This window comes from Podarcis bocagei (genome assembly GCF_964188305.1).
Source record: "Podarcis bocagei genome assembly, chromosome: Z".
Classification (NCBI taxonomy): domain Eukaryota; kingdom Metazoa; phylum Chordata; class Lepidosauria; order Squamata; family Lacertidae; genus Podarcis; species Podarcis bocagei.
The window spans coordinates 29,945,634-29,970,066 of record NC_138140.1 but is presented as its reverse complement, the minus strand read 5'-3'; the positions used below and the strand labels follow the sequence as shown (position 1 = coordinate 29,970,066).

General features: G+C 41.8%; 2 protein-coding genes across 4 annotated transcripts in view; one reads left to right on the top strand and one right to left on the bottom strand.

Annotated features, from left to right (window-relative positions):
- Nucleotides 1-24,433, bottom strand: part of LOC308579280 (growth hormone secretagogue receptor type 1-like) — a gene marked incomplete at both ends in the record, with an annotated part of 81,751 nt that overhangs the window by 37,308 nt on the left and 20,010 nt on the right. The gene's annotated exons all lie outside the window — the stretch shown is intronic.
- FNDC3A (fibronectin type III domain containing 3A) overlaps nucleotides 1-24,433 on the top strand; it is a 57,269-nt gene that overhangs the window by 25,277 nt on the left and 7,559 nt on the right. For all 3 annotated transcript variants that reach the window (XM_081180122.1, XM_081180121.1, XM_081180120.1), the window contains 18 exons: nucleotides 601-835; nucleotides 1,938-2,216; nucleotides 4,421-4,476; nucleotides 7,217-7,368; nucleotides 7,867-7,926; nucleotides 8,984-9,122; nucleotides 11,078-11,131; nucleotides 12,541-12,662; nucleotides 12,750-12,924; nucleotides 13,628-13,714; nucleotides 14,621-14,759; nucleotides 15,335-15,403; nucleotides 15,812-15,930; nucleotides 16,581-16,686; nucleotides 18,059-18,234; nucleotides 20,164-20,277; nucleotides 21,496-21,645; nucleotides 23,080-23,360. In XM_081180122.1, coding sequence (XP_081036248.1) covers nucleotides 601-835; nucleotides 1,938-2,216; nucleotides 4,421-4,476; nucleotides 7,217-7,368; nucleotides 7,867-7,926; nucleotides 8,984-9,122; nucleotides 11,078-11,131; nucleotides 12,541-12,662; nucleotides 12,750-12,924; nucleotides 13,628-13,714; nucleotides 14,621-14,759; nucleotides 15,335-15,403; nucleotides 15,812-15,930; nucleotides 16,581-16,686; nucleotides 18,059-18,234; nucleotides 20,164-20,277; nucleotides 21,496-21,645; nucleotides 23,080-23,360 — 2,513 coding nt within the window. The remainder of the gene's footprint in view (nucleotides 1-600; nucleotides 836-1,937; nucleotides 2,217-4,420; nucleotides 4,477-7,216; nucleotides 7,369-7,866; nucleotides 7,927-8,983; nucleotides 9,123-11,077; nucleotides 11,132-12,540; nucleotides 12,663-12,749; nucleotides 12,925-13,627; nucleotides 13,715-14,620; nucleotides 14,760-15,334; nucleotides 15,404-15,811; nucleotides 15,931-16,580; nucleotides 16,687-18,058; nucleotides 18,235-20,163; nucleotides 20,278-21,495; nucleotides 21,646-23,079; nucleotides 23,361-24,433) is intronic.

The window sequence follows — 24,433 nt, the reverse complement described above, 5'->3', positions numbered from 1 at the left end:
GACCAGTAATACCAACTTTCTGTAATTCCTGTTTGGCCAGCTAGGAACCAACTGGCTCAACTAAGCATGTTTCAGGCAGAATAATTTGTTAAAGGATAGGATATTTGTTTTATGGCATACTTCGACTCAATACAAACTGGATCGATGTTGCAGATGGCCCATAGCATGCTTTCGGTTAACGCTTTAATTTTATGAAAGTGCTGGTACAAGAAAAATTAATGCTGTACAGTTTCATGGAAAGAATAGGGTTTTTTGTTTGACTTACTTGCCTGGAGGTGTATACATTTAGTATCTGTGCAGCATGTTAGCTACTGGATTTTAGCTTGTGGCTGGTTTTGCTGATATTCAGCAATTGGGCTGAAGAGCTGGTACTACCTTAAATCTTCCTGAACATCACTGTAGTAGAGCTAGTGGTGGGGTGGTGGTGGTATGGATCTTGTTTGTTAGATCTGCAAGCCAGTCTGAGAAGTTGACTAACAATGTGATTCAAGATAGTTACAGTATGCCCATTTTTTTGAATTGGTTAGATTTCTTTAAAAATCAATGTATTTGTATTTTAAAACACACACATACATACAACATACTGGTTTTGTATTACAGATGGTGGAAGAAAATGGAGTCCGGAAGGTTGTAGTTCTGCCACATTCTACTGAATACCACCCTCCCATTCACCCTCCTCCTCCCCCTCCCCCACATGTGACGCATTATATGCACCCTCATCCTGCTATGATACCCCATCCACCTCATGCAGTGTATCCTCCAGTTCCGGGAGGGGAAATGCCACCACAGTTCGTTCATCAGCATACACCACCGCAGCATCTTTATCAAGAACAGGGTAAGAAGTAGTGCCGTTATTAGCTTGCCTGTATTTAGGTCTGATGCTTTCTTTGGGGTTGCTTATATGCCTTTGCAGCTGATGCAGATTGCAGCAAGTCTGTTTCCAAGTGGGATAAATCCACAACAAAAACAGTGCTCTGTGTGCAGTGTCTTCCCACTCACTTTTAGGCACAAACTCCCAAATGGTTTGGGTCCTATATAGCCTAGATGTGGCTTTCTAATTTACCTTCCTTCACAACATTTAAGAATCACAAGTGTTTTCTTCATTGCCATATACAAAGGCCAAGCAGCAAGAACATGCAGAGATGCATTCTTAGCAGCTTCCCCATCACTATTGATCTCATTTTCCGTAGGGCAGGGGTTTGCTGGCCTATTGTGCTTTTGGAGCCAGCCTGCAGCCTGTCTTCCTTGCTCCCTCCGAGCTGTTCACAGGAAATAAGGCTTTAAAAAGTGCTCCTAGTTGTGTCAAAACGTAGCTTTCATTTCCTAAGCCTAATTATACAGGGTGGGGAAGGACTTCCATCCTAAGGACAGTTGCTACCTCCCCATAACAATTAGGCATAAAGCTCCAATTGTCGGTGGGAGCTTTTTACTTGGTTTGCTGCTCAATCCCACCATGCTTGTTGAATTGAGCAAATCCTATGAAGTAAGTGGGCTTAGAATTTCAGACTTAATTGCCATAGCTGGCTCTTATCTTGCCCCATTCCCCTGGCAGGTGGAGTTAGTCCTTGCAAATCACAACCAAGTGGACTAGTGAGAGTTAGAAGTTGAAGCTTGCAGTATTTCTTTCTTACAAAAAAAAAAGAAGAAGAAGAAGATATCATGGCACTTGCCTCTGTGCAGTACACAGTATTATGGTAGAAAACTGCAGCCATTCTTTCTCTTATACACATGTGCACATATGCTATCTGTGTTACAGTTAAAAAATTAGTTTCCAAGAATAATTAGTAGCTACAATAACTGTATTTGTTTCTTTTTAATCTGGCTAAGCCTTGAAGGCTTTTACATTTGGTGGGAGGGGGAAACCGGATCATTGAAAATGAAAGTCTTGCCGTTTCTGTGTCCCATCTAATGGGCTCTCTTTGCTGGTGCCCCTACAGAGACCCGTTCCCATGGCAGAGCTAATTTTCCTCCGCGAGATGAAAGAACTCTCAAAATGCAGGAGCATTTGAAGAAACGGATAAGAGACCGACAGACTAGTGGAAACACAAATAATAAACCGAACAGCCCTCCTTCCTCACCTCAGAAAGTTAATAGTTCTTCCAGCGCCGGTGTTCAGAATGGACACGGAAAGGGACAGCAAGGGTCAGGAGGGCAAGGCAAGCAGAGGCAAGCAGGGAAAGCCAGGGAAAGCCAAGCAGCCAATTCAGGAAAGGGAGGTAAGTAGGAACTTTTTAGGAACATAATGTGCATTTCGTATAGTATGTATATTCTGCATTGCGAATAAAAGCAAATGGCAAAGCATTCTTATGAAACAAAGGAGGAACTACCTATCTGTGTTCCTTTAGTATGTCAGCAATGCCGACAGTAGAGAACGTCAGACACGATGCAGCACATCTGTACAGTGTGTGGCAGTGTGTTCATTATGAACGTAGGTGACTGACTTGCAAGAGAGGGGAGCTGGATCCTAATGCTTTTACTCAAATGAAAAGCATGCCATTGAAAATGTTTTCTTCTACTGTTGTTGGCATCTTCCTATTTGCAGTCTTCCTTTGAAAAAATCATTCTGTTTCTGTGGCAAATGGCCAGGGATGGTGGGTGTTTCAGAGCAACAGGACCTGGGGGACGACGGGGACGACACTGGTTCCCCCATCCCTGGTGTAACATGAGAGCGCAAGAAGTCAGGATGCATATACTAAAAATAAAATATACATAGCAATCTAAAAGCAAATAAAAGTACCACATTCCAAAATTCTGAACAATATGCAATATGAAATAATTAAGCCACTGTTTGGGAAAAGATTCAGGTTTCCTTAGACCACCTTTCCATTCTTGGTCCTCCCCTCCCAATCCCACCTCCTAATCTTCCTCTTTGCCTTGATTCTTGCCAGTGAGAAGTGATTTTTTTTTCCTTGAAGGACAGTGGAGAAAGCCTAGGTGAAGAGGTGTTTCTTGTATGAGGAAGTTAATTATTAGAACTTAGAAGCTTGATGTAGAACTACATTTGCTGGACTAGCTATGGCTGAAATCTGATGTTTGTGTGCATTCATACACAGCCAATGACAGGTATGCCCATTTGGACCTAAGTTCTTGGTGAATTTACCCATACAATCAATAACAAAATTCAGTTATACCTTCTGGATTTCAGTGGACTTCACAAAGGGGACTTATTTAACAATACTGTATTGTGTACTGTGAAGAGCAAAGGTTCGCATCCAAAGTACCATGAGCCAAGTTCCCCATGCAGTGGGGTTTCCCACATCCTCTTCCTTCTGTAGCTGTTTGTGCCTGCTGAAAAGCTGCTCCTGGGGGTCAGGGAGCCCTTTAACATTATGCAGTATGGTGTGGGGTCCACCTGTGAGAAAAACTGTATTCTCTTGCATTAGGGGTTATTTGGATCCAAGCCAAAATGTGCACATACGGTAAATCTGTTACCTGAGTAATAAATGCATGTGTGCTTCTCTGGATGTTGCTGCAGACCAGCTGAAGCATACGTTTGCACCTACACTCTTGAACAGCAGTACTTTCTTTCAGCAGTACAGTGCATCTGTGCCAGCTTGGTTGACTTTGCACAGAATTGGCAAAGTGGGCATTTCAGAGGGTGAAATGGCTTACTATTAAAATAAACTACTGCTGCTTGAGAGCATAGGAGCAAATGCACTGTAATTCTTGCAGTATAGTCTCATTGCCAGAATTGTAGTTTGGCCTATCATGGAAGGAAGAAATGAAGTGCAAACAGGAATCATTTGGAAACTGTGTACTGTATTTACAATAAAAATAGATAGACCTCATTGGCAAGCTAAAAGAAAAAGGTACTTCATCTACATTCAGACCTGAACCTCAGTACTTATGAGGCTTCCCTGCTCCTGTTGACTTACTCAGTCCTCTGCATGAATTAGAATCCTGAATCTTGAGCCTTGGCAGGATAACTAGAAAAACTAACATGAAATTTATCTGAAAACATGAGTATGTATATGCATGGGTTTTGCTTTCAATCGTTTAAATGTTCCTTGCTGAAACTTTAGTCTTAATTATTGAATGCATAAAATCTCATCGTATCATTCCTTCAAACTGTCTTCCCAAAATAACGTAGCTGATGAACAAGGTTACTGTTAAGACTTTTAGCACAGTAGAATTTTCAAATTCCATCAGTCAAAGGAAAAGCAAGATATGCACAGATTCTTGATGGTGTGAGTCAAACTCAAAGGAAGTCTGTGCAGCTCTGTTACTTCTGCACACTTTGAATATGTAGCTGATTCAGTGGTCAAAACAAATAAGGGCAATGAACTTTGCACAGCATTTACTGTTGTTCTAATAAGTGTCCCGATTTGGTTTGCAGTTAAATAAGAAATGTCTTGATGGGGGTTTTCATTTCCTCTCCATCTCACAATGTGGTGTATGTTTATTGTTTTGTTTTCTTTAGAATCTGATACAGAATCTAGAAAATCCCAAGATCCCTTAAGCATCAGTAAGCCTACAGTAAGTAGTGATATATTTTAGACATTATAATAAGCATGTGGCATATCTTTTCAAAATAGACATACCTGTTTACAAAACCTGGCTCAAACAAGATTTGTTTACAATACTTGAGAATGTGTCAGGATCCTCAGAAGGAAATGGAGTTTTCATAGTTGATAAGTAACTGTGGAAAATGACATTCTGTATGACTTTGCTATGCAAACTCTAGTGAATAGGTGGAAGAAGCAAATGGGTGTTTTCTGATCTTTGATATTGCAGTGGGGCATTTAGGGAAAAGTCGGCCATAGCTGTTCTCTGAATATAAGACACCCAGTTTAAGGGGTTTGAAGTTGGGCAACGTTCAAGTTGAAAATATTTTGAAACCCTTGCTATGACAATTATGGGGTTTGACACAAAGCCTGCTTAACTTAGGTTTCTTTTGTGTGTGAATTTTGAACCAACTTCACAGCTGGAGAAAGAGGAGAATGAGAAAGGTTACATAATTAGGGCAATATAGGTGGCCAAATGTTTTACTTGACTGCCTGGATCTCTCGATCTCTCTCTTTTTCTTTTTGTTCCTTTTTCCAATCCATGGTATTTAAACTGATTCAGTAGTTATGAATTTGGATGCATCTAAGAGTATATACAGCAGGGATGGGAAACCTTTCAACCTCCAAACTTTGTTGATCTCCCATCAGCTCCAGTAAACTGCAATAGCCAGGGATGATGGGAGTTGTAGTTCAGCAACATCTAGAGGGGCACAAGTTCCCCCCATCCTGATCTGTGGTGGGCTTTCTTCTCTGAACCATCAGTACTGTCAACACATAGACTATACAAGAATAATGGGCTGCATTAAAAAAAAATCACTATAGTTGTGATCAGCTTTAAACCTTGGAACTCATTTGCATAAACGACCACTTCCTTCTGCAGTGTCCTGCCTGTTCCCTAAGATTTGACATGGATGATAGTCTCTACATCCTGACTGTAGCTGGGGGGGGGGGGCTGGTTGGAATTTTCAATTAATGCACCTACCTAAATTGTGGAGTGTTCTTTGGAAGGCTCATTTATTCCCCCTGTCATTCACCACCTGCTTGAAACGTTTTTAAAGATAGGATTTCTGCTTTCCTGTTCATTTTATAATGACCGACCTATCGTATTGTTTTAAAGACTTTTATTGAATATTGTTGTCTTTGACATGATGTAAAATAAACAATGTTTTACATTGATTTGATTAAGATAAAAATGGATGTACTTTTTCTTGTATATAATGACAATGCTGTAGGAATCTTAGATAGTCTAAGACAGGTCAGGGGGCATGTGGGCCTCCAGATGTTGCTGGACTGCATCTCCTATTGTTCCTCACCATTGACCATGCTGGCTGGGACTGATGGGAGTTCAGAGTCCAGCGACACCCAAAAGCCCAACTGTTTTCTACCCCTTCTCTATACATGATAGCTCTCCTACCAATGGATAATATTTTTATAGGAAAAATGTGTACACCATCATATGTGGCTGGGGAAACCCAACCAGTGGGCAGGGTATAAATAATAAAACTATTGTTGTTGTTATTGTTGTAGTTATATGTGGAGAACATGTGAATCTCTGTTTTGTCTTGTGTATGAGTGAGTTATAAAGCCAAAGGGTTTTTTCTGCATGATCTAGCCCCTATGGAAATAAGTTGTCACAAAACTGGGATAGGCAAAACCCAGCACCCCGATAGAGTTATACGTCTCTCCCTCCTCATTTATCAGACTGATCATTTGATGAGGGGAGAGGAACTGATAAACTCCTTCCTTGTTGAACAGCTGAGGAGGGGGCATATATGGGATGGCCACACCTGCTTGTGGTAAGGTGTCAGCCAGGAGTGAATTTGACTCTCTGTTCGAAAAAGGTTAGCCAGCCCTGGCTTAGAATAGGCATCCCTGGCAAAATAGATGTACAGGTGTGTGTTTTCTTCACAGGCAAAGGTTCGTGAGATTTGAAAACATGACCATTCCAATACTAAAAAATATATATAAGTTCTCCACCAAAATGAATGACTTACTTTTTCTAGCTACGCAATTATAGAACAGTTAATGGGACTGCTGTATAAAGGACAGTATTGGGTCTTGTCTGCTATTGTGAAATGAAACTGTTAATGCATGAACCAGACTTGGAAGTATTTTAGACAGAGTAAAGGTAAAGGGACCCTTGACCATTAAGTCCAGTTGTGACCGACTCTGGAGTTGCGGCGCTCATCTCGCTTTATTGGCCGAGGGAGCCGGCGTACAGCTTCTGGGTCATGTGGCCATCATGACTAAGCCACTTCTGGCGAACCAGAGCAGCGCATGGAAACGCCGTTTACCTTTCCGCTGGAGCGGTACCTATTTATCTACTTGCACTTTGACATGCTTTCGAACTGCTAGGTTGGCAGGAGCAGGGACCAAGCAACGGGAGCTCACCCCGTCGCGGGGATTCGAACTGCCGACCTTCTGATTGGCAAGTCCTAGGCTCTGTGGTTTAACCCACAGTGCCACCCGCTCCTGCGTTAGACAGAGTACTTCGACACAAATGTATGTTAAACCACCACCATGCATTGACTTAAAGAACTGCATTGACTTAAAATGCATTGACTTAAAGAACTATAAAAAGTGGGGCAAAAAATGCAACCAGACCCAGCATTTCAACTTGTGTAGGGGAAGAATGCACCCACCTGCATTTTCCCCAAATGCTTCTTGAATATTCTAGAAAGTCACATTATCCCCCTCCCTTTTTTTTATAGGTCTCTGAAATACAAGCTAGGTCAGCAGTCGTGGCTTGGGGTCCTCCTTTTGTGGTGCAAAATGGCGAAACACATCTCACCTCTACAAAGTTCAGATACGAAGTGGCAATCACAAAGGGTGGTAGAAATGGAAAATTTAAATCATTTTATGTGTAAGTCCAGTTTCTTTATTTTACCACGCAACTTATCTCAGCTGACACCTTGCTCACTTTCCATAGAAAATATTTTAGACAGAGTTGATGGATTTTTTCCAGTGCTGTTTTTCTAAGGACAGCCTAGAGGCAGAATCTAAGGGAGCTTTGTAAATAGACCCACATAAGTTAGCCTGCCCCCCTCCCAACCAAAAAATAATTCCTGTGCAGGGTGCAGATGAGGAATGGAGCACCTAATCTCTCCTTTGCCAGCCAGTTCACTCACCTTCATGGAATACTGGTCCTACAATTCCTTATATACCTGGGCAATGAGGAATTGCATGCAGACAAATGCTAAATTGTGATGTCCCGGGAGATAGAAGTTTTGAGATACTAATCCAACATTGTGGGAAACTACGTAGGATATGCTTGAAAGAAAAATGGTGTTGTTGTTTGCATAGGGTGTTGTTGTGGAAACTATCTAATTCTCACTATCATAATGGGTTCTTCCTTTTGCAGGGAAGAAGAGATGACTTTTACTCTTAATGATCTCAAACCGGCAACCGATTACCATGTCAGGTGGGCACCAAGAACAAAAGACTTGAGAACACAGCAGTTCTTGTTAAAAGTAGCTGAATTGCCCTGTAGATACCTCCCTTGTTTGAAGTTGCTTAAAGATATAAGGATTTGGAGAAAGTGGGGGAAGGCAGGTGATAAAACTGAAAAGCGTAGGCATACAAATGGTGCAATAGATCTTTTCCTTTACTGTTTTTAATAATGCTTCTGGAGTTGCATCAAAATACTAGACCAGGGCAAGCGATTTTATTTGGTCAGGCATTTTAAACTGGTTTTATAGCCTCTGACTGCATTTTTGTTTTATAATTTGTGCCTCTCATTTTTGTTGATTGATCTATATTGATTTGTATTGTAATATAATGTATTATTGCACATGCCCACACAGCTACCATTCCCTGTGAATCCATCAGGGTGAAGAGTTGTTTAGAAAGTTGTACATAAATAGATATCAAATAGTACTTACCCCCTGCAAAATATTTTCCGCTGAGCCTCAGTACCACCCTAAGTTGTGTTAGGGTACTTGCAAAACTTGCATTTGGGGGCAGAGTTACCCAATATAAAAAGTAACCACAGAAGAGTATTGCTGCTTGGTGGCTAGATTGTTCCCAGCTATGACATAGTAGTGAGGCTCTGAGGATAGGGAAGGCCAAAATGAAGGCAAGTGTGTTAAGCGTTCCAACCAAATTCATTAAAGACATGAAGATGCCTTCTTCTAATGCAAGGGTGGCTATTCTTTATGCACATGCAGATGACTAGAACCAAGGCATATTCCTTATTGAAATAGGGAAAAGATTGTTATCTTCTCCTACATTTCAAGCCTGGTGAGACACAGGCAATGGGTTTCTGAAGGAAAAGTGCGGGGGGGGGGGTTCTGTGTGGCTTTGAAACTGTTCTTAGGTAGGGGGCAGACCTGTAACATGGTAGGAATGTTATGTTTGCCAAATGCAATCCTACAAGTGACTGTGACTCAAATCATTATGACCAACCACAGTCTCAACTTTCAGATCTGAATTCCATTAGGAAAACTTCCTTAACTTTTTTTTTTTTTTAAATCATACAGAGTTATAGCCTCAAGTAGTACCACAAAGGAAGCCGTTTCAGAGCTGGTGACTTTTACTACAGATAGTTGTGAGCCAGACCCTCCAGCTGCACCGAAAGTAATCAACAGAACCAAAAACAGCCTGAATTTACAGTGGAAGGTAACTGAAAAGCCAAAATGGATTTTAAACCAGGGTATTTTTTAATAGCAAGATTTATAGCGTATCTTAAGTAAATCCATTGTTCCTCTAATTGTGAATTCTGTGATATACTGCAGACAGAAATGGAGCTGAAACAAGACAAATGAGAGGGAGGTATTGCCATGCTTAGGAGAACCCTGTGGTATGCAGAAGTACAAAAAAGGGAGTGAGTTTGTGCGTGCACAGTGAGGATTGAGCATGCTCAGGAACATATAATGCTGGGTGTCAATTTGAAAAGAAAATACTGGGGGAGTAAAGTGACCGGCTTCAAATCCCTTACTTACAGCTTACAGCATGGGTGAGGGACAGCTTTCACCCTGAGAGCAACCTTTCAGTGATGGGCAAGTGAGCCAAAGGCAAAAGTGGGTTTAGCAGCAGTTGCAACTATTACATTTGGACTGTAGGCTACATTCCGGCCATGCAAAAGCCAAAAGCTTCTACATGCAAACATGCACACACACCCCTTCTATCTTCTATCCAGGCAAGTAAGAGGCATTAACTTAGTCCAAAGACATATTGCGTTCAGGCAAAGTCACTAGAGGAGGGCTTGGAGCAGGGCTAGTGAGAGGCACGGCCTGAAAAAAGTCCTGAGGGCCAGATAAGAAGCTTCCTGAGTTTGAGTTTGCTGACCTCGGTTTGTAGTATCCAGGAGGAGACTGGCTAGCTGGCTCGCTGCGCGGGAACACTCACACTAGCGGATAAGGATGCGCAGTAACATTGCATGTCCTACTTATTTAAACTGAATCTCGTTTAAACAAACAAACATACTGCATGTTAAGTTCAGTAGGATAAGGTGTTGTTCTACCTGAGGCGTTAACCTCAATGATGAATTACAAGGAGTGTGTGAAGAAGGACTGGAAGCCTCCTCCCCTCTGAGCAAAGCGTAAGTACATGCAAGCATGCATAGGCCTCACTGATTAACTGACAGTATGGAAATTTTTTAGTACATCCTAATGAAACTTGATACGCAGGTAGATCAGGACATAACAGTTCCTAGAAAAATCAGATGTTCAGCATTACTGTAGACTTCTCATTCAAAACACGGGGCTTAAAGTATAACCTAAAAAGGTTTCCTTGTGAATCATCTTGCAGTCCTTTGGGGGGGGGGGTAAGGTGTTATATACACATGTATGTATGTATGGCCCTTTTTTTCTTAAAAAATGTTTAAGGGTACTCTCATTTTCCTACTCATATTGAAATACTGCCTCTCAATGAGGCCAAACTTAGATTCACAAACTGCTTAGGGGTATGTGTACCCCTGCGTCCCCTCCAGAAAAAAGCGCTCTCTCTCTCTCTCTCTCTCTCTCTCTCTCTCTCTCTCTCTGTGTGTGTGTGTGTGTGTGTGCTAAAGAAAATCACTCACATTTCTTGCTTGCCACATTCAGAGTACACAATCCTCTTCAGAATAAGTAGTTGCTGTTTGTTTCTGAATGTTCATTTTCCGAGACAACACTTAAGACCATTGCTGTTGACTCTGAAAGTGTATCCCAAAATGATTCCGTTACATCCAGAAATCTGAAACTGGGTGCCTCTGTAGGTCAAGACACACTTAATTACTAGTGAATCTAGTAGACAGAACTGTAGGCAGCAAACCTACCTTCTAACAGAGGCCAACACTCCATTGCAGAACAAACCACAAACTGAACATAGGATAGAATATTGAGCTACATAAACTACGTTACTGGGGATGTGGGGCAGTGCGTCCAATAGCAACTGGGAGCATACATTCTTCTGCTTGAAAAAAATACTAGTTTTCAATATACTGGTTATAAATGTGCATATGCATGCATGCAATAGGTTTATGTTATGTTATCGATTCAGGATTGGCAGACCTATTACTTATTAGGATAGAGAGCTAGAAATTTGCCTCTTTCAGTAGCTGGGCAAAGTAAAGCTTTCCCTTTTCCCCTTTTTAGACCTCCAATGACAATGGCTCCAAAATAACTAACTACCTTTTAGAGTGGGATGAGGTGAGTTCCTTATTTCAGAATCAACATCCTAATCTTGTCAAACTGAAATTGTATGTTGCTCAAGTCCTCTCTTTTTTGTACTGGCTAATGGATTGCTCTGTATTTGTGTAAGATTAATAACAGTCTTCAGTATAGCACTGAGAGATCCTCTATAATTGGAAATATTGCAAGTAGGGGTGAGAATCCTATAAGGTTGCCATCTTGTCAAGGAAGTGGTTTTAACCATTTTTATGGTATGTTGAACCAGGGCTACTGGAGGGAGAAAAAACTTGTTAGCACCTTTGTTTGAGTGTTAATACCCATGAATCAACTGCTTCAGATTTTTTATGAACAAATTAAGGATTGCGTTGCCCTTGGTGCCTTGGAAAGTGCCACGTAAAGAAATAATAGAATAACTAAGCACTTCAGAATCATTGTAAACCTGCAGGAATCTGGCAAAGGCTAGCAAGGCCCCTAGTTAGATAGAAAAGATTTATTTGATCCCTACTCATGCAGTTCTACCTGTTGTCATATGGTTACTGCCCCAGGGAAGTAAATCCCATGATACTTTGAAGTGCATGTGAATATGGCCCAGGCAACAGGTTTTCTGAATTTCACCAAAAAAAACCAACCCTGAAAATTAGAATCAGAATTCAAGTATGCCTACAAAGCAAATTTATAAACATTAGCAGTTGTTATAGGATCATAGAACCTTGGTTCCTTTAGTCAGGAATCTCGACATTTTTCTTTCCAGAGGCCAAGAGCAAAGAGCTCAATTAGGTGTTTAAACAATTTTCACAATTTTGGTTTGTAGGCATCAGCCATGCCACTGCATACTAGTCACAAAGAAACCACAGCAAACGAAAAGCTATCTGTTAATAAATGTAATAGCTGCTGTTCTAAACATAGTATCTTCCCACAGTGGCTTGTATTATTTGAAACCATACTAATATAGAACACTATAATAGCAACAGGTTTTAAAAAATCATCCAAATCCTTCTGCATCATTGGATTAATTTCAGTATGTCACAGGCAGCCATTCTAACCATTGCTTTCATACCCTGCCTTTTTTTTTTTTTTTTTTTTTTTTTTTTTTTGCTTCCTATAACCATTGGGGTAGTTATTGTGGGAAACAGGAGAATGGACCAGGTGGCCCGTTTATTCGCTGGGCCATTAGCAGGGCTGCCCTTACGCACTCATGTAACATGATGGAATGTTCCTGTACAAAACAACAACACATTTGCTCCAAACCATTCCCTTGGGGCAGTTTTAGCCAATCTGTTCCCTCGATGCACCTTTTCTATGTTAAAGGATTTTGTTTTGTAAATGAAGGAGAATTTTTTTTGTCATGTATAGCCAAGAGTTCTCACAGAGCTAGTTAGGCCTTGCCTTAATGAGCTATCTGATTTCATTTTTGTTTCTCTGAAAAGGGGAAGAACAACGCATACAAGGAATGCTACTACGGTCACCTGAAGCAGCACAAAATTACCAAGCTAACCCCCTCCACAAAATTTAGATTCAGGTTGGCAGCCAGAAATGACATCGGGATAAGGTAATAACGGGTTGTGCAATTTTTTGCAGTTTCCATTCCATTCCTAACAATGCAAGTTCTTGCTAATCTTTTGACTCCTCCCCGCAGTGAGTTCAGCGAAACATTGGTATGTTACACACTTGGAATTGTCCCCCCACCACCTCTGCCTCCCAAGCTAAAAGAAGCAGGAGTAACTTGGTTATCACTTGAATGGAGTCCTCCGGCTGGAGTATCCACAGATGATTCTCTGACCTACGTTTTAGAAATGGAAGAAGATGGTTCGGTAAGCTTCTGGTGCTTGGAAGCGGGGAGAATAGAAAGGAGCAGCTTCCCTCTGGTGCAGATTAGAATGTTGCCTAGCAAATAATTACATGCTCTCTCATCCAGAAATCCCAGTGGAGTTGGTAGTAGACTATCCCTGAATCTTCCAGGACTAATTTAATGTTGAGTTGTTGTTGCTCAGGGGTCCAACCTATAGAAGGTAGGGGCAAAGTCCAATGAGTAGGTAAACATCTGAAGCACACCTAAAGGCTGTCATAGACTTTGTAGTCACTGTGATCTTGTGCAGCCTATGTGGGTTGTAGTTGCTGAGCTACAACTCCTATCGGTGCCAGCAAGCAAGCATAGTCAATGGCTCAGAGTGGGACATAGACTGATATGAACTGGGGCTAACCTGATCTGCTTCTTTATTTGAGATGATTACTTAGATATCACTTACCTTGTGGGGGGAGGTTCTGTTATGATAGCATATAACTCTATCTGTGGGGCTAATGCATCTATCTACCCTGGGTACAAGGATTTGACCTGCTGACATTAAAATTGTCATAGTTGGCTTTATGCAAATATAATTCATTCACTGGATATTCTCTGTTACAGTTTTATTGACTTCAGGAATGTTTAACATCCTCTTCCTTGGTGTAATAAAAATGTAGTTACTGCATGTGCACATACAAATGTCCCCTTTCTTCATCTTCTCCCCACCCCAGAATTATGGTTTCCAAGCAGGGTACAACGGAGATGAACTTTCTTGCACTTTAGAAGACCTTACAAGGAGCACTTCTTATAAATTCAGAGTATGTACCAAATTCAAGCATTATTAAGTAGTACTTAATCATATTTGTTATATTTATATGCAGATACCAGGAAAGCCAAACATCCGCTATGAGAAAATGGAGTTTTTGGAAGGAACCCTTCAGTGTAGTCCAGATAACTGACTTCATTTAGTTATAAGAAAAAATACCAAGATAACTTGAAATGCTCTTAAAACCTTGAAATACCTTCCTCTGTGCTGGCAGATTCTTCACTTCATAGGAGATCCAACAGCCTATCTAATGTTTTCTGTTTGCTAGCGCAAGAGCCCCACAAGAGCACTAGCAGATGGCAGAGTTTAAAGGCTGTGCAGCAAAGGAATCCCAACACAGCATAGTGCCAGCAGAAACTTGTTGTGCAACCTTATTTGGTGCTGTATTAGTGTTTTCCCTTGTGCAACAACCGCGCAGCAAGCATATCACTAAGTGATTTTAACCCAGCGCTACGCTGGATAACACCCCCTGGCTTTTTTGGGAGGGTTGGGGCAGAAAATGGTGAGAACCCCCAGGCCTGTTTGCCAGGCTTCCCTTTGAACACTTCAGTTTCCTACCAAGTCATCTTTTGTGTCTCATCCTTCTGCCCACCCACGTAACTATCAGGACCATTCACAAATCCCTTTCCTCAAATAGTAATGCTATTGTCTTCCTTTTTAAAAGAGAGTAGGCTTCTAGGTGACTGAAAGTGCTGGGGAGCAGCAGCCTTTGCCATGATTTTCTGCTTGCAGGCTTCCCAGAGACATGTGGCAGCCCATTCTGAGAAGCAGGATGCTAGACAAGATGGATCATCTGCTCTGCTCCAACAGGGCTCTCTTGGTGATCTTTTTATAGAGGCATTTGAATGCAAGCTTGTTTGTTTTTAAGCTGATGTTTGTTCTGTTTGTGATGTGACAGGTGTTTGCTCACAACAGTGAAGGTAAAAGTGCCCCCAGTGAGGTAGTAGAATTCAGCACAATCCCCGACAAACCAGGACCTCCAAGTAAACCAGCTGTAAAGGGAAGGATCCATTCACATAATGTGAAAGTTACCTGGGGTATGTGAACTTTAACTTTATGCAGTCAGGTCTCTCTCTTCCCCTACCACCCACCCCATCTGCACCGTTGCATAAAAAGAAAAGACACTGGCTACACTTCAGCTCTCTGCCTTTTTCTGATTCTGTATGAGCATGTAATTAACTGCACAGAAGTAATGAGCAAGAGGCTCATTAGTCTGGGCTGATGCATTTTGCGATTGCCTGGATCGCTGCCTGTTTAGCATGCATGTATAGATGTGCAGTATTGCTCATAATTCCTTTTTTCTTTGCTTCCCACATGGAAAGAAGGGGGGGGGGACCTAGGTCCTGCATACACTGCACCTCATCTGGTGCATGGCCATGTGTCACTCAATGCCAAATTTTCAAAACAATACAGATATTTTAACTTGGAAAGGCTCTATAGTTACCTGGTGGAGGGCTCAGGATCAAACAAACAGTGGGTCATTTTTCAGCTCTGACTCCTTTTTCTGAGCACAGGTCTTTATTTTGACCAAAATTCCGTTTGTGATGGAACTAGTTGTGTTTATTTTAAACCATGAGTTTCTTTTCATTTCTAAATTCTGCCTTTTCTATAGATCCACCAAAGGATAATGGAGGGTCAGACATCTCCGTGTATGTTCTAGAAATTTCAGAAGCATCAGTTGGTAAGTGACCGAACATGTTAAATGATTTGCTTAGTTACGATCATGTCTGTGTTTCACTTCTGTACGTGACAGGGATCACTCCTGGATTTGTCTAACTTAAGAGATAGTAATTTTGTTTTGATATATCTGCACTCACTTTTTAGCCAAGATTGGATCCTCGAGTGACTTCTTAACCATTTATAACCATTGTGTGCTGCCAAGCACAAGCCTGAAAGCAGCAAATATTTGTCATCTGTGGAAGGTCTTTCCTTTGCCTGGAATGAGAATCTGCCCCTGCCCTATCCATGTCCTCTCCTTGGTCCTCTTGGTGTTCCAGTTGCCACACTGCTATTTGTAATGTTGCAAAAGTCCATTTCCCTCTTTCTCCCCACCCCCTGACTATCGATTGATATTTCATTTTTCTCTTAGGGAGTAAATGGGAAGTAGCATGTAGTGGTTCCATGAGAGAACATGTATGCACTCAGCTCAGCCCTGGTACGTCATACAGACTGAGGGTCTTCTGCATTGGTAGAGGTGGCCAAAGCCAGGTGAGCAAGGAAGTCCCTTTAAAAAACACATGAGGGGAGGGGGATGTGTGTATTTCACTATACACAGCATGTGCACCGAAAGCTGCAAAATTGGTTATTATCCATAGAATTCAATATACTTAGAGTATCCATTTTCATCTAGTCATTTTAATTAAATATAAAAAAGCAGGTTTATGGCCTCGCAGGGCTGCAAAATATGGACTTTAAAAGTAGATGAGCAGTGTCTTATCTTACTTATTGCACACAAAGGGACTCAAGGTGGCGTTCACGTGGGTCAGACCTGCTGGGTGTCAGCAGCTTTGTTGCATCATCTGCCTTCAAGACTGTGCCCCTGGGTCCATGGTTGAAATCGTCACAGTTAAGAAGGATTGCTACCTACTGGAGTATAGGACCCGCCCTATTTCACTGTCCTTCCACATGCAGAATACATCACAATAACAACAAAAATGGAGGTTTAGTGAAGGTACAGAACTTGGGTTTAGCTTGGCGCAGACTTGTCATGTTCTGAAGGCAGAGTTAACACACACACACACACACACACACACACACACACACACAGAGCACTGCTTGAAAGAACATGTCGGAAGTGCATGTGAAACGGATGTTTTGTATTTCGACACCTGTAAGCCAATATGTGTCTTCACTTCTAGGCCTCTGATATACTCATTGTTCAGACATCAGCTGTTCCTCCTGGGCCATGTAATTCTCCATATCTGGCTGCAAGACCCAAGACCAAGGAACTCAGTCTTATTTGGGGTAAGATATGGCAGGAAATGGGGGGGGGTATTCACTTGCAAGTTGGATCAGCAAAAAAGGCGTAGATATTATTATTATTATTATTATTATTATTATTATTATTATTATTAGATACCTTCCTCTACCCCAGGGGCTCAGAGAGATATATACTAGTTTTTCTAAATATTAATTGTTTAGAATGCAGAGCCAGAGGCCAACCAGCTCAAACATGGCCAGAAGCCCATCACCAGCCTGATGCCCCAAATCCAATAACCCAGCCTATAGCTCTACAAACTCAATAGATTTAAAATCATAGGTCAAGGCATTGTACTTCGGGTAGATGAAGGTGGTGAACAGCTTCTGCAGGTAGTTTGGCTCCCATTTAAAAGTTGCACCGCCATTGCCTGCTCATCACTAAAATGCTGCCTCGGGGTCCTGCAGAGAGGGCAGTGAGCAGTGTTGCTGTCACAATCATAACAGAGGAAAAGTATATTTTACAGCCATAATTTGGATTTTGGGGTGGGGGGTTAACAGCACCATGCCAAGGGCCCCCTGAAGTTGGCACTGGCCCTGCCCAAGGGGCTCACAAGGCTGGAAGGAGCCAATAAAATAAAAATTGCATTCTAACCATCAAATATATATTTTTATTTTTAAAAAATCAGTATCACACCATAAATATATTGTGCACAGAGCCATACAAAGTGGGCTGGGCTGAGCTCAGCCTGGGTGGTGCTGGGGTCTCTGGACCTTCACCCTAGGAAAAGACTTCTTTCCAGCAGCCTCACCAACTTTCCCTGACAAGCATTGTTAAAGGTGGTGGCAGCGGCAATCATAAGGCGATAAAAGTAACTAACAACCACTCATAGTTTTTTTTGTTTTTTTATTATTTTATTAAGGGTTTTCTTGTTTACAGTGTAAGTGTAATGCCTCGTATTCCCCCCCCCCCATGTAACATTTTTACAAATCCGTTTCATTTGTTGAGGCATTAGGGGGAGAAGAAGAAAAAGAAGAAAGGGGGTGGAGGGAGGGGAGATGGATGGGGGTGGGGTCGGGTAGCGGTGTTTCTATTATGCTTAATGTATGTAGAGTTTGGTGTCAGCATGCTTGTGTTGTTCACTTGTGTTCCTTTGGTGGTGAGAGAGGTTGGGGTTGGCCTAGGGTGTGATTGTTTGTTTGTGATTGGCTGTGGTGATCTTTGTTTTCGTGTGTGAGTGAGGTGGGTGGGTGTTTTGGATCAGGTTAGCCATATTGATTTGTGTGCTGTTGGCGGATTATTGTCATTGTCCTGTTGGGCTGTGTATGTGATAAAGGGGAGCCATACCGGGGTGAAGGTGTCTTCTTCTGTTGAGGTTACATTTTCTCCCAAAACGTGACATGTATTCCTATTTTACAGATCCCCCTGCCATGGATGGGGGTTCAGAGATAACAGAGTACATTCTGGAAATAGCAGAGGGTGACAGAGATGAGCGGAGGCAAATATACCGGGGCGAGATGCCAGAATGCACAGTGAATGGTCTCATTCCTGGGAGGACATACTGTTTCTGGACACAAGCAGCCAACAAAGCTGGGGTATCTCATCAAATTCTTTTTTCATAACAACAAATTGCTTATAGAATTTATCTGTGGGTGGGTAGGTTGTAGAAGCAGGAAATCCAGATCAGAGTATGCATTGTTATCATTTTTGCATGCCTTTAAATCTAAATTTCATATAGTTTTGAAAACTTGTCTGGAAAGGTTGAATTTTGGCCAGTGTTTAAATATTTTCCCCATGCAAGCATGATGACCTGGCCACAACTATTTAGGCAGCACATGTTACTGTCATCCTCCCACACCATATTTCAGGCGTAATAAAGAGCTTAGCTTGCCCTTTTATCTGTTGCACCTTGGCAATGCCTCTATTTGTTCTGACCTCCATTTCCAATTTACTTCAGCTGCCGCCACTAGTTGGGTCATTTTGAATTTGAAATGGAATCTGAGAGATCCCAAACAGCCTTGGCAAGCGTTGCTTGTCTTGTTGCCCCCCCACATCTGCATCTGCCTAAAATATGCCTGGGGAATGGAGTTTGTAAATGTTCTTACCTGCCTGGTCTTCTGGCGGTGATTTTTGATCCAGGCAAATGACTATATACTATTCTGATCTCAAAGCAGAAACAATTGCCATTGGTTGAAGGACTGGCGCCCTTTTCAGTTTATTTGTTTGTTTGTTTGTTTGTTTGTTTGTTTGTTTGTTTGTTTGCTTGCTTGCTTGCTTGCTTGCTTGCTTGTTTTCTGCAGAGAATTATTTCAATCTAGAAGGACAGTCTGTGTCAGTTACTAAATTTTTATTTATTCTCTGATTTTAATTTCGGCCTGAGTATATTGAAGCCTCTTTTCCCATTCTTGAATGCACCTGAGAACTTTCTTGGTTTTCCCTTTTAAAGTGAAGGAGAAATAAATGGAGAACTAGATGGAAAGTAGCTTGTGAGAAGGGAAGATTCTAGAGGCTTGCTTCTCCAGTCTTTCACTCAGCCTTTCCAATTGATCACTTGCAGGCTTCCCCCCCCCCCTGCCCTAGCAGATTGGAGGTTCCCAAGAGCCAAATTGGCCTAAGGGGAGCTATAGCCTCTCAGGCAGTAACTACTGCAGGAATCCTGAATCCCTTTCCTTGAGTAAACCTGAAGGGCAGAACATAAAGAAACCAGTAGGTTTTCAGGTGTCGCTGCTCTATAATGGCTGCCTCTTCTCGACCTCAGAAGTCGAACAGAATCCGTTCCAGAAGTCCGTTCGACTTCCAAAATGTTCAGAAACCAAGGCGCAGCTTCCAATTGGAAGCTCCTGTAGCCAATAGGAAGTCATGTTGGATATTCAGGTTCCAAAGAACGTTTGCAAACCGGAACACTCACTTCCGGGTTTGCGGAGTACCAGATGAGTACCAAGGCATTCGATCAACCAAGGTACAACTGTATTCAGATTATATGCCTGATGGAATCGCACTAGAAGATGTATGTGTACCTTCATGCAAACTTAGTAGATCAGTATAAGATGCAGCCGTGCTACATTGCTAATATGTCAACCACCTCTTATAAATGAGAATAGAACAGGATAGCTCAGCTGGTTAGACTGTAGTCCTAATAATACCTAAGGCTGCAGGTTCGATCCCTGTGTGGGACAGCTGTATATTCCTGCTTTGCAGGAAGTTGAACTAGATGGTCCTCAGGGTCCATTCCAATTCCAACTCTACAATTAAGTGGTCTAGAAATGTCTTAAATTAGAATAAATAACATCACATAAAAGCCAGCATGTCAAAAGTAAACTACTAAGGGTTCTGCTTCAGATCCAAAGTTTGGAGGGCTAATAGTTAGAAGACCAGTTTTGTAAGGAATGCTACTGAAATAGACTCAACAGTTCAGTAGCCAGAGAAAGAACATTCCCAGTTTGTCAGTTGTACAACATTGTAAGAATATTGAATTGGTCTATCTCTTTGCTCTTTTTTAATCTTGGGGTCCTCTCTCCCTACAGCTTGGTCCTTCCTCAGAAAAGGCAGAGCTTTCTACAGCTCCAGGGCCCCCAGAACCATGCCGCGCCCCTGTGCTAACTTGTAAGACAGCTACTTGCGTAGTAGCCACATGGGAGGTATGTTGTTTATTTACATATAATTCATCTACTCCATGGTTGTTATTCAAGCCCCATTGAAATAAATGTGAATTGCAAAACTCTCAATTTACAATTGTTAATAATAAAAAGCCTTTGTGTGCATAATCAATGAATCCAATAGGGCACACTAACTGTTTCAGTATGGCACTTCAGATTCTTGCGCATTTCACATAAATACAGGATTTTGTGAATAATTCTGTTCGGTAGCCAACTCTCTTTTACTAACTAAAACAGCCCTTACTTGTTTACATGCTTGCATTTTCATCTCGGAAAGCAGAAGGTGGTAGAGAGAAGAAATGTGTAGGAATTGTTTCTTTTGTTAAATTCTTTATCTAGTTGGAGTTCCACTATATATTGCTTTGCCATTTTTGTAAACCAAATAGATTTGTAAACTATTTTTTCCTTAGAGGAGACTCATTGAAATAAACATGTCTAAGTTAGGTCCATTAATTTCAGCAGGTGTGCTCTGTGTAAAACTTCATTGAATACCATCCATAGAGCACTATGACTGATTCCCCCCCCCCTCTAATTTGGCACTAGCCAAACACATTCCTGTATCGTATCTGGACTGTCTGATGCACTTGTGAGTTGCTTGTGAGTGCTTTTCTTTGTAGCAGTCCATGAACCCTAGTCTAGAGAAAAGCAGGTGTGGCCACCTTCAAAGGGACTTTGCAGAATTGCATTTCCACTGGTTGGTTGAACTAACTCAATCAGCTTCAGCTTCCTACTGCTGTAGCAGGGGCTGAGCATAGCACAGAGAACCCTGGGGATTCTCTTGCACCTTTGATTGCTTCTCATTCTAAATGCAGCTCTAAAAGCTGAGGGGAGGCTCCATGCAACTGCATGTAGGCCATGATTTTGATTAAAAGGCAGAGATTAAGAGCAGCACCAAGAACTAGATGGAAGCCATCATTATGTAGTCAATGTGTTCATCAGCTGATGCCTTTATAAAAAAACAGTGTTGTGTTTTAATGTTCCTTCCCTGTCATCAGCTGTTCCTTCCCTATCGTCCAGTCATCAGGCAGAAAGGTGGCGTATACATATTTAAATAACGGAGTGTCCTAATGGAAGGATTAGGTTAGAAACCAGCAGTCTTATTTTCAATAAGTTTCTCCTGTGCTACAGGAATATACATAGAATATGTTTGCAATCGATGAGAAATTTTGAATTTTCACTTTTTGGTTTTATTTCCTTCAGATTCCAGCAGGCAATGGTGCAGATGTTACTGAATACAAAGTAGAATGGGGCCAAGTAGAAGGATTCATGCAGATAATATACAGTGGCCCTCTTCTGACCTATGAAGTGAGAGGGCTTTCACCTGCAACTACATATTATTGCAGAGTTCAGGTAAGTAAATCTGGATGCATCCACCTTTTTTTTGCTCAATAGCTATTTGTTCTGATGAGATATTAAACAGGAAGTTAGCTCAGTAATTCCAGAGCTGTGTTGCGTGAAAGTTTTTTTTTAAAAAAAAAAACTATTCAAGACTCTTCTGACCCCAGAGCATCCTCAATGGCCCATGGCTCTCACTTTATCCACCCCTCTCTGCTAGAAGTAGGTGATTCTGTCATATTGCATCATGAGGCACAATTCGATTCTTCCACTAGTCCGGATGCAAAAAATGCAACTGCTCATCCTGAAATCAAGCTGTCTGTTGCATCTTTGGAAAATTGGAAACAATATAAAAGTCAGGTAAAAATGGTTGAGGGTATTTACAAAAGAAGAAGAAGAAGAAGCTAAAATTACAGAATGAGAGGATGTTTAATCAAGCTTACAAATAAACTGTGAGTTCAATCCAACTCGCAACTTATGAACAACTTGCATATAAACACAGACTTGCCATGGACAAATTCAATTATATTTGGAATCCATTCTCACAATAGTAATAGGTTAAGATCTGGTGAAGTATAATAACAACTTAGTACAGTGGTACCTCAGGTTACATACGCTTCAGGTTACAGACTCCACTAACCCAGAAATAGTACCTCAGGTTAAGAACTTTGCTTCAGGATGAGAACAGAAATTGGGCTCCGGTGGCGCGGCAGCAACAGGAGGCCCCATTAGCTAAAGTGGTGCTTCAGGTTAAGAACAGTTTCAGGTTAAGAACAGACCTCCGGAACAAATTAAGTACTTAACCCGAGGTACCACTGTAAAGAATATAGTTTTGGGGGGGTTCCCCTCCCCCCCTTTATTTTCTCTTTTGCGCAGGTGCTGATTCTCTTTTTCTTTTTCTCTCTTTTATTTATGTCACATCATGTTTAGTGCACATATGATTATGTACTTTTTGAACTTTCAATAAAGCATGAGGTTTTCAGAAGCGACTGCCTCTCTGATTTTGTGTTAGGCCATGCTCCCAATGGCAGCCATTTTTCTTATGCCCCTCCTCCCCAGCAGCTATTTTGTGATTGGCACCCAGAGCACACTCTCAAAATTCAAAAAGTGCCATCTGGTCCAGAAAGGTTGGCAGCCCCAGTATTAGGGGAAGTAAAATAGTCCACTTTGTCTGCACCATTCAATCCCCCCCTCCCCGGTCTCTGCCATGTTCCCAACACATACCTTTTTTTCCCAAGCTAAAAAAAGCTTCAACCTTTGTAACCAAGCCCTTGTTTGCAAGATCTAGAGTTCTTCCAAGTAAGGAAGCTCTCTCCAACACAAGTGGTAATTTCTTATTCTTATTTTGTATAATATTTCCAACTTCAGAGCAGAATTCTGTGTCAACTACTGAATTGTTGAATTAGCTATTGCTCTTATTTTAACAACCTTTCCTTCATCTTTCTTCAGGCCGCGAATATAGCTGGTGCTGGATTGTTTGGGGAGACTAGCATGGTCACAACCCCGGCTTCCGTGCCAGCTGCAGTGACAGTATTGCACTTGCTCAAAGAAGACCAGATGGAAGCCCACCTTCCTCTCTCAAAGTGCCTTGCTCTTCAGTGGGAGGAGCCCAGTTGCCATGGGGCAGAGATCCTTGGCTACAATATAGAGTATGGGGAAAGACAAGTCTCAACTGTCAACAAAGTTACAAGCCATGTTCTGGAGAACCTCCAACCTGACACTTTATACAGGTGATTAGACAGTTCAGTTTCAGATTAACATAGCTTCATCAGGCACACACTTAATGCAACAGTCAAGCTAAATTAGATTCAGGGGGCACACAAACAGCCTCGTTATGACACAGGGGCTGTGGGTTTAAACAATGCAGTGGTGCTGCTTAATACTTTTTCAACAGCCCATCTTCCCAATAAGAATTCCTGGTTGCTTTTCTGTCCACTTCCTTGCTCTCCTGCGGCTGGGAAAGCTGCTGAGGTGGAAGGGAGCAATATTTTGGTTGGGAAAGCAACCCGAGAGGACAAAAGGGCTTCCTTAGATTATATTTGAAGTCCCTGTAGCTACCTGTCAAGTTTTTCATTGCTCACAGATACCCAGATTTCTATGTCCTGTTTCACTTGGGCCTAACCTTTCTCCTTAAAAGGAGGTTTCAAGCTCCCTTAATGTTGAAAATCTAATATGCATTTATCAGGTGCAGCTACAGGGGCTGAAATACAGGAGGCATCCTGTGGCTGTTTCGCTTGCCTCAGTTTCACTTTCAGGTAGAAATTAAGCAAGATGACTGGCAGGTGCTGAAAGGGGCAACTCCATGTTTGAGCGCCCCCTCCCTTGTAACACGAAGTAATCAAAATGCAAAGCATAACATCATGCTGTGCATAATATACTTTACTTTATTGACTGATACTAGAAGAGTGGTGATCTTCTTCCCCCATCCCTCATGGGGATGCATTTGACCGGTGGGTCAGTCACCTGGTGTCACAATGACATCCGGTAACCCTTTTTGCCCACAGTGGTCTTCAGAAGCCCTTTTCAAAACACTGCCTTGCACAATACTGTGCAAGCACAGAGTATTGTATAGGGCTGAGCCAGATTTTTACCTACTCCCATTGTGTGTGATGTCCAGTGTAGGGCAGCAGAGCCTGGCTTTGCCACCTTGGCTTCTCCCAAACCAAATGGGGAGGCCTGGTGGGCCTAGTTAGCTCCAGAGGGTAGAGGTTTCCCACCCATGCATTAAACCAGTTATTTTTAACTATGATTTAATGTGACATCTGAAGCACATCACTGAGCTTGACGTGTAGAAGAGATGACT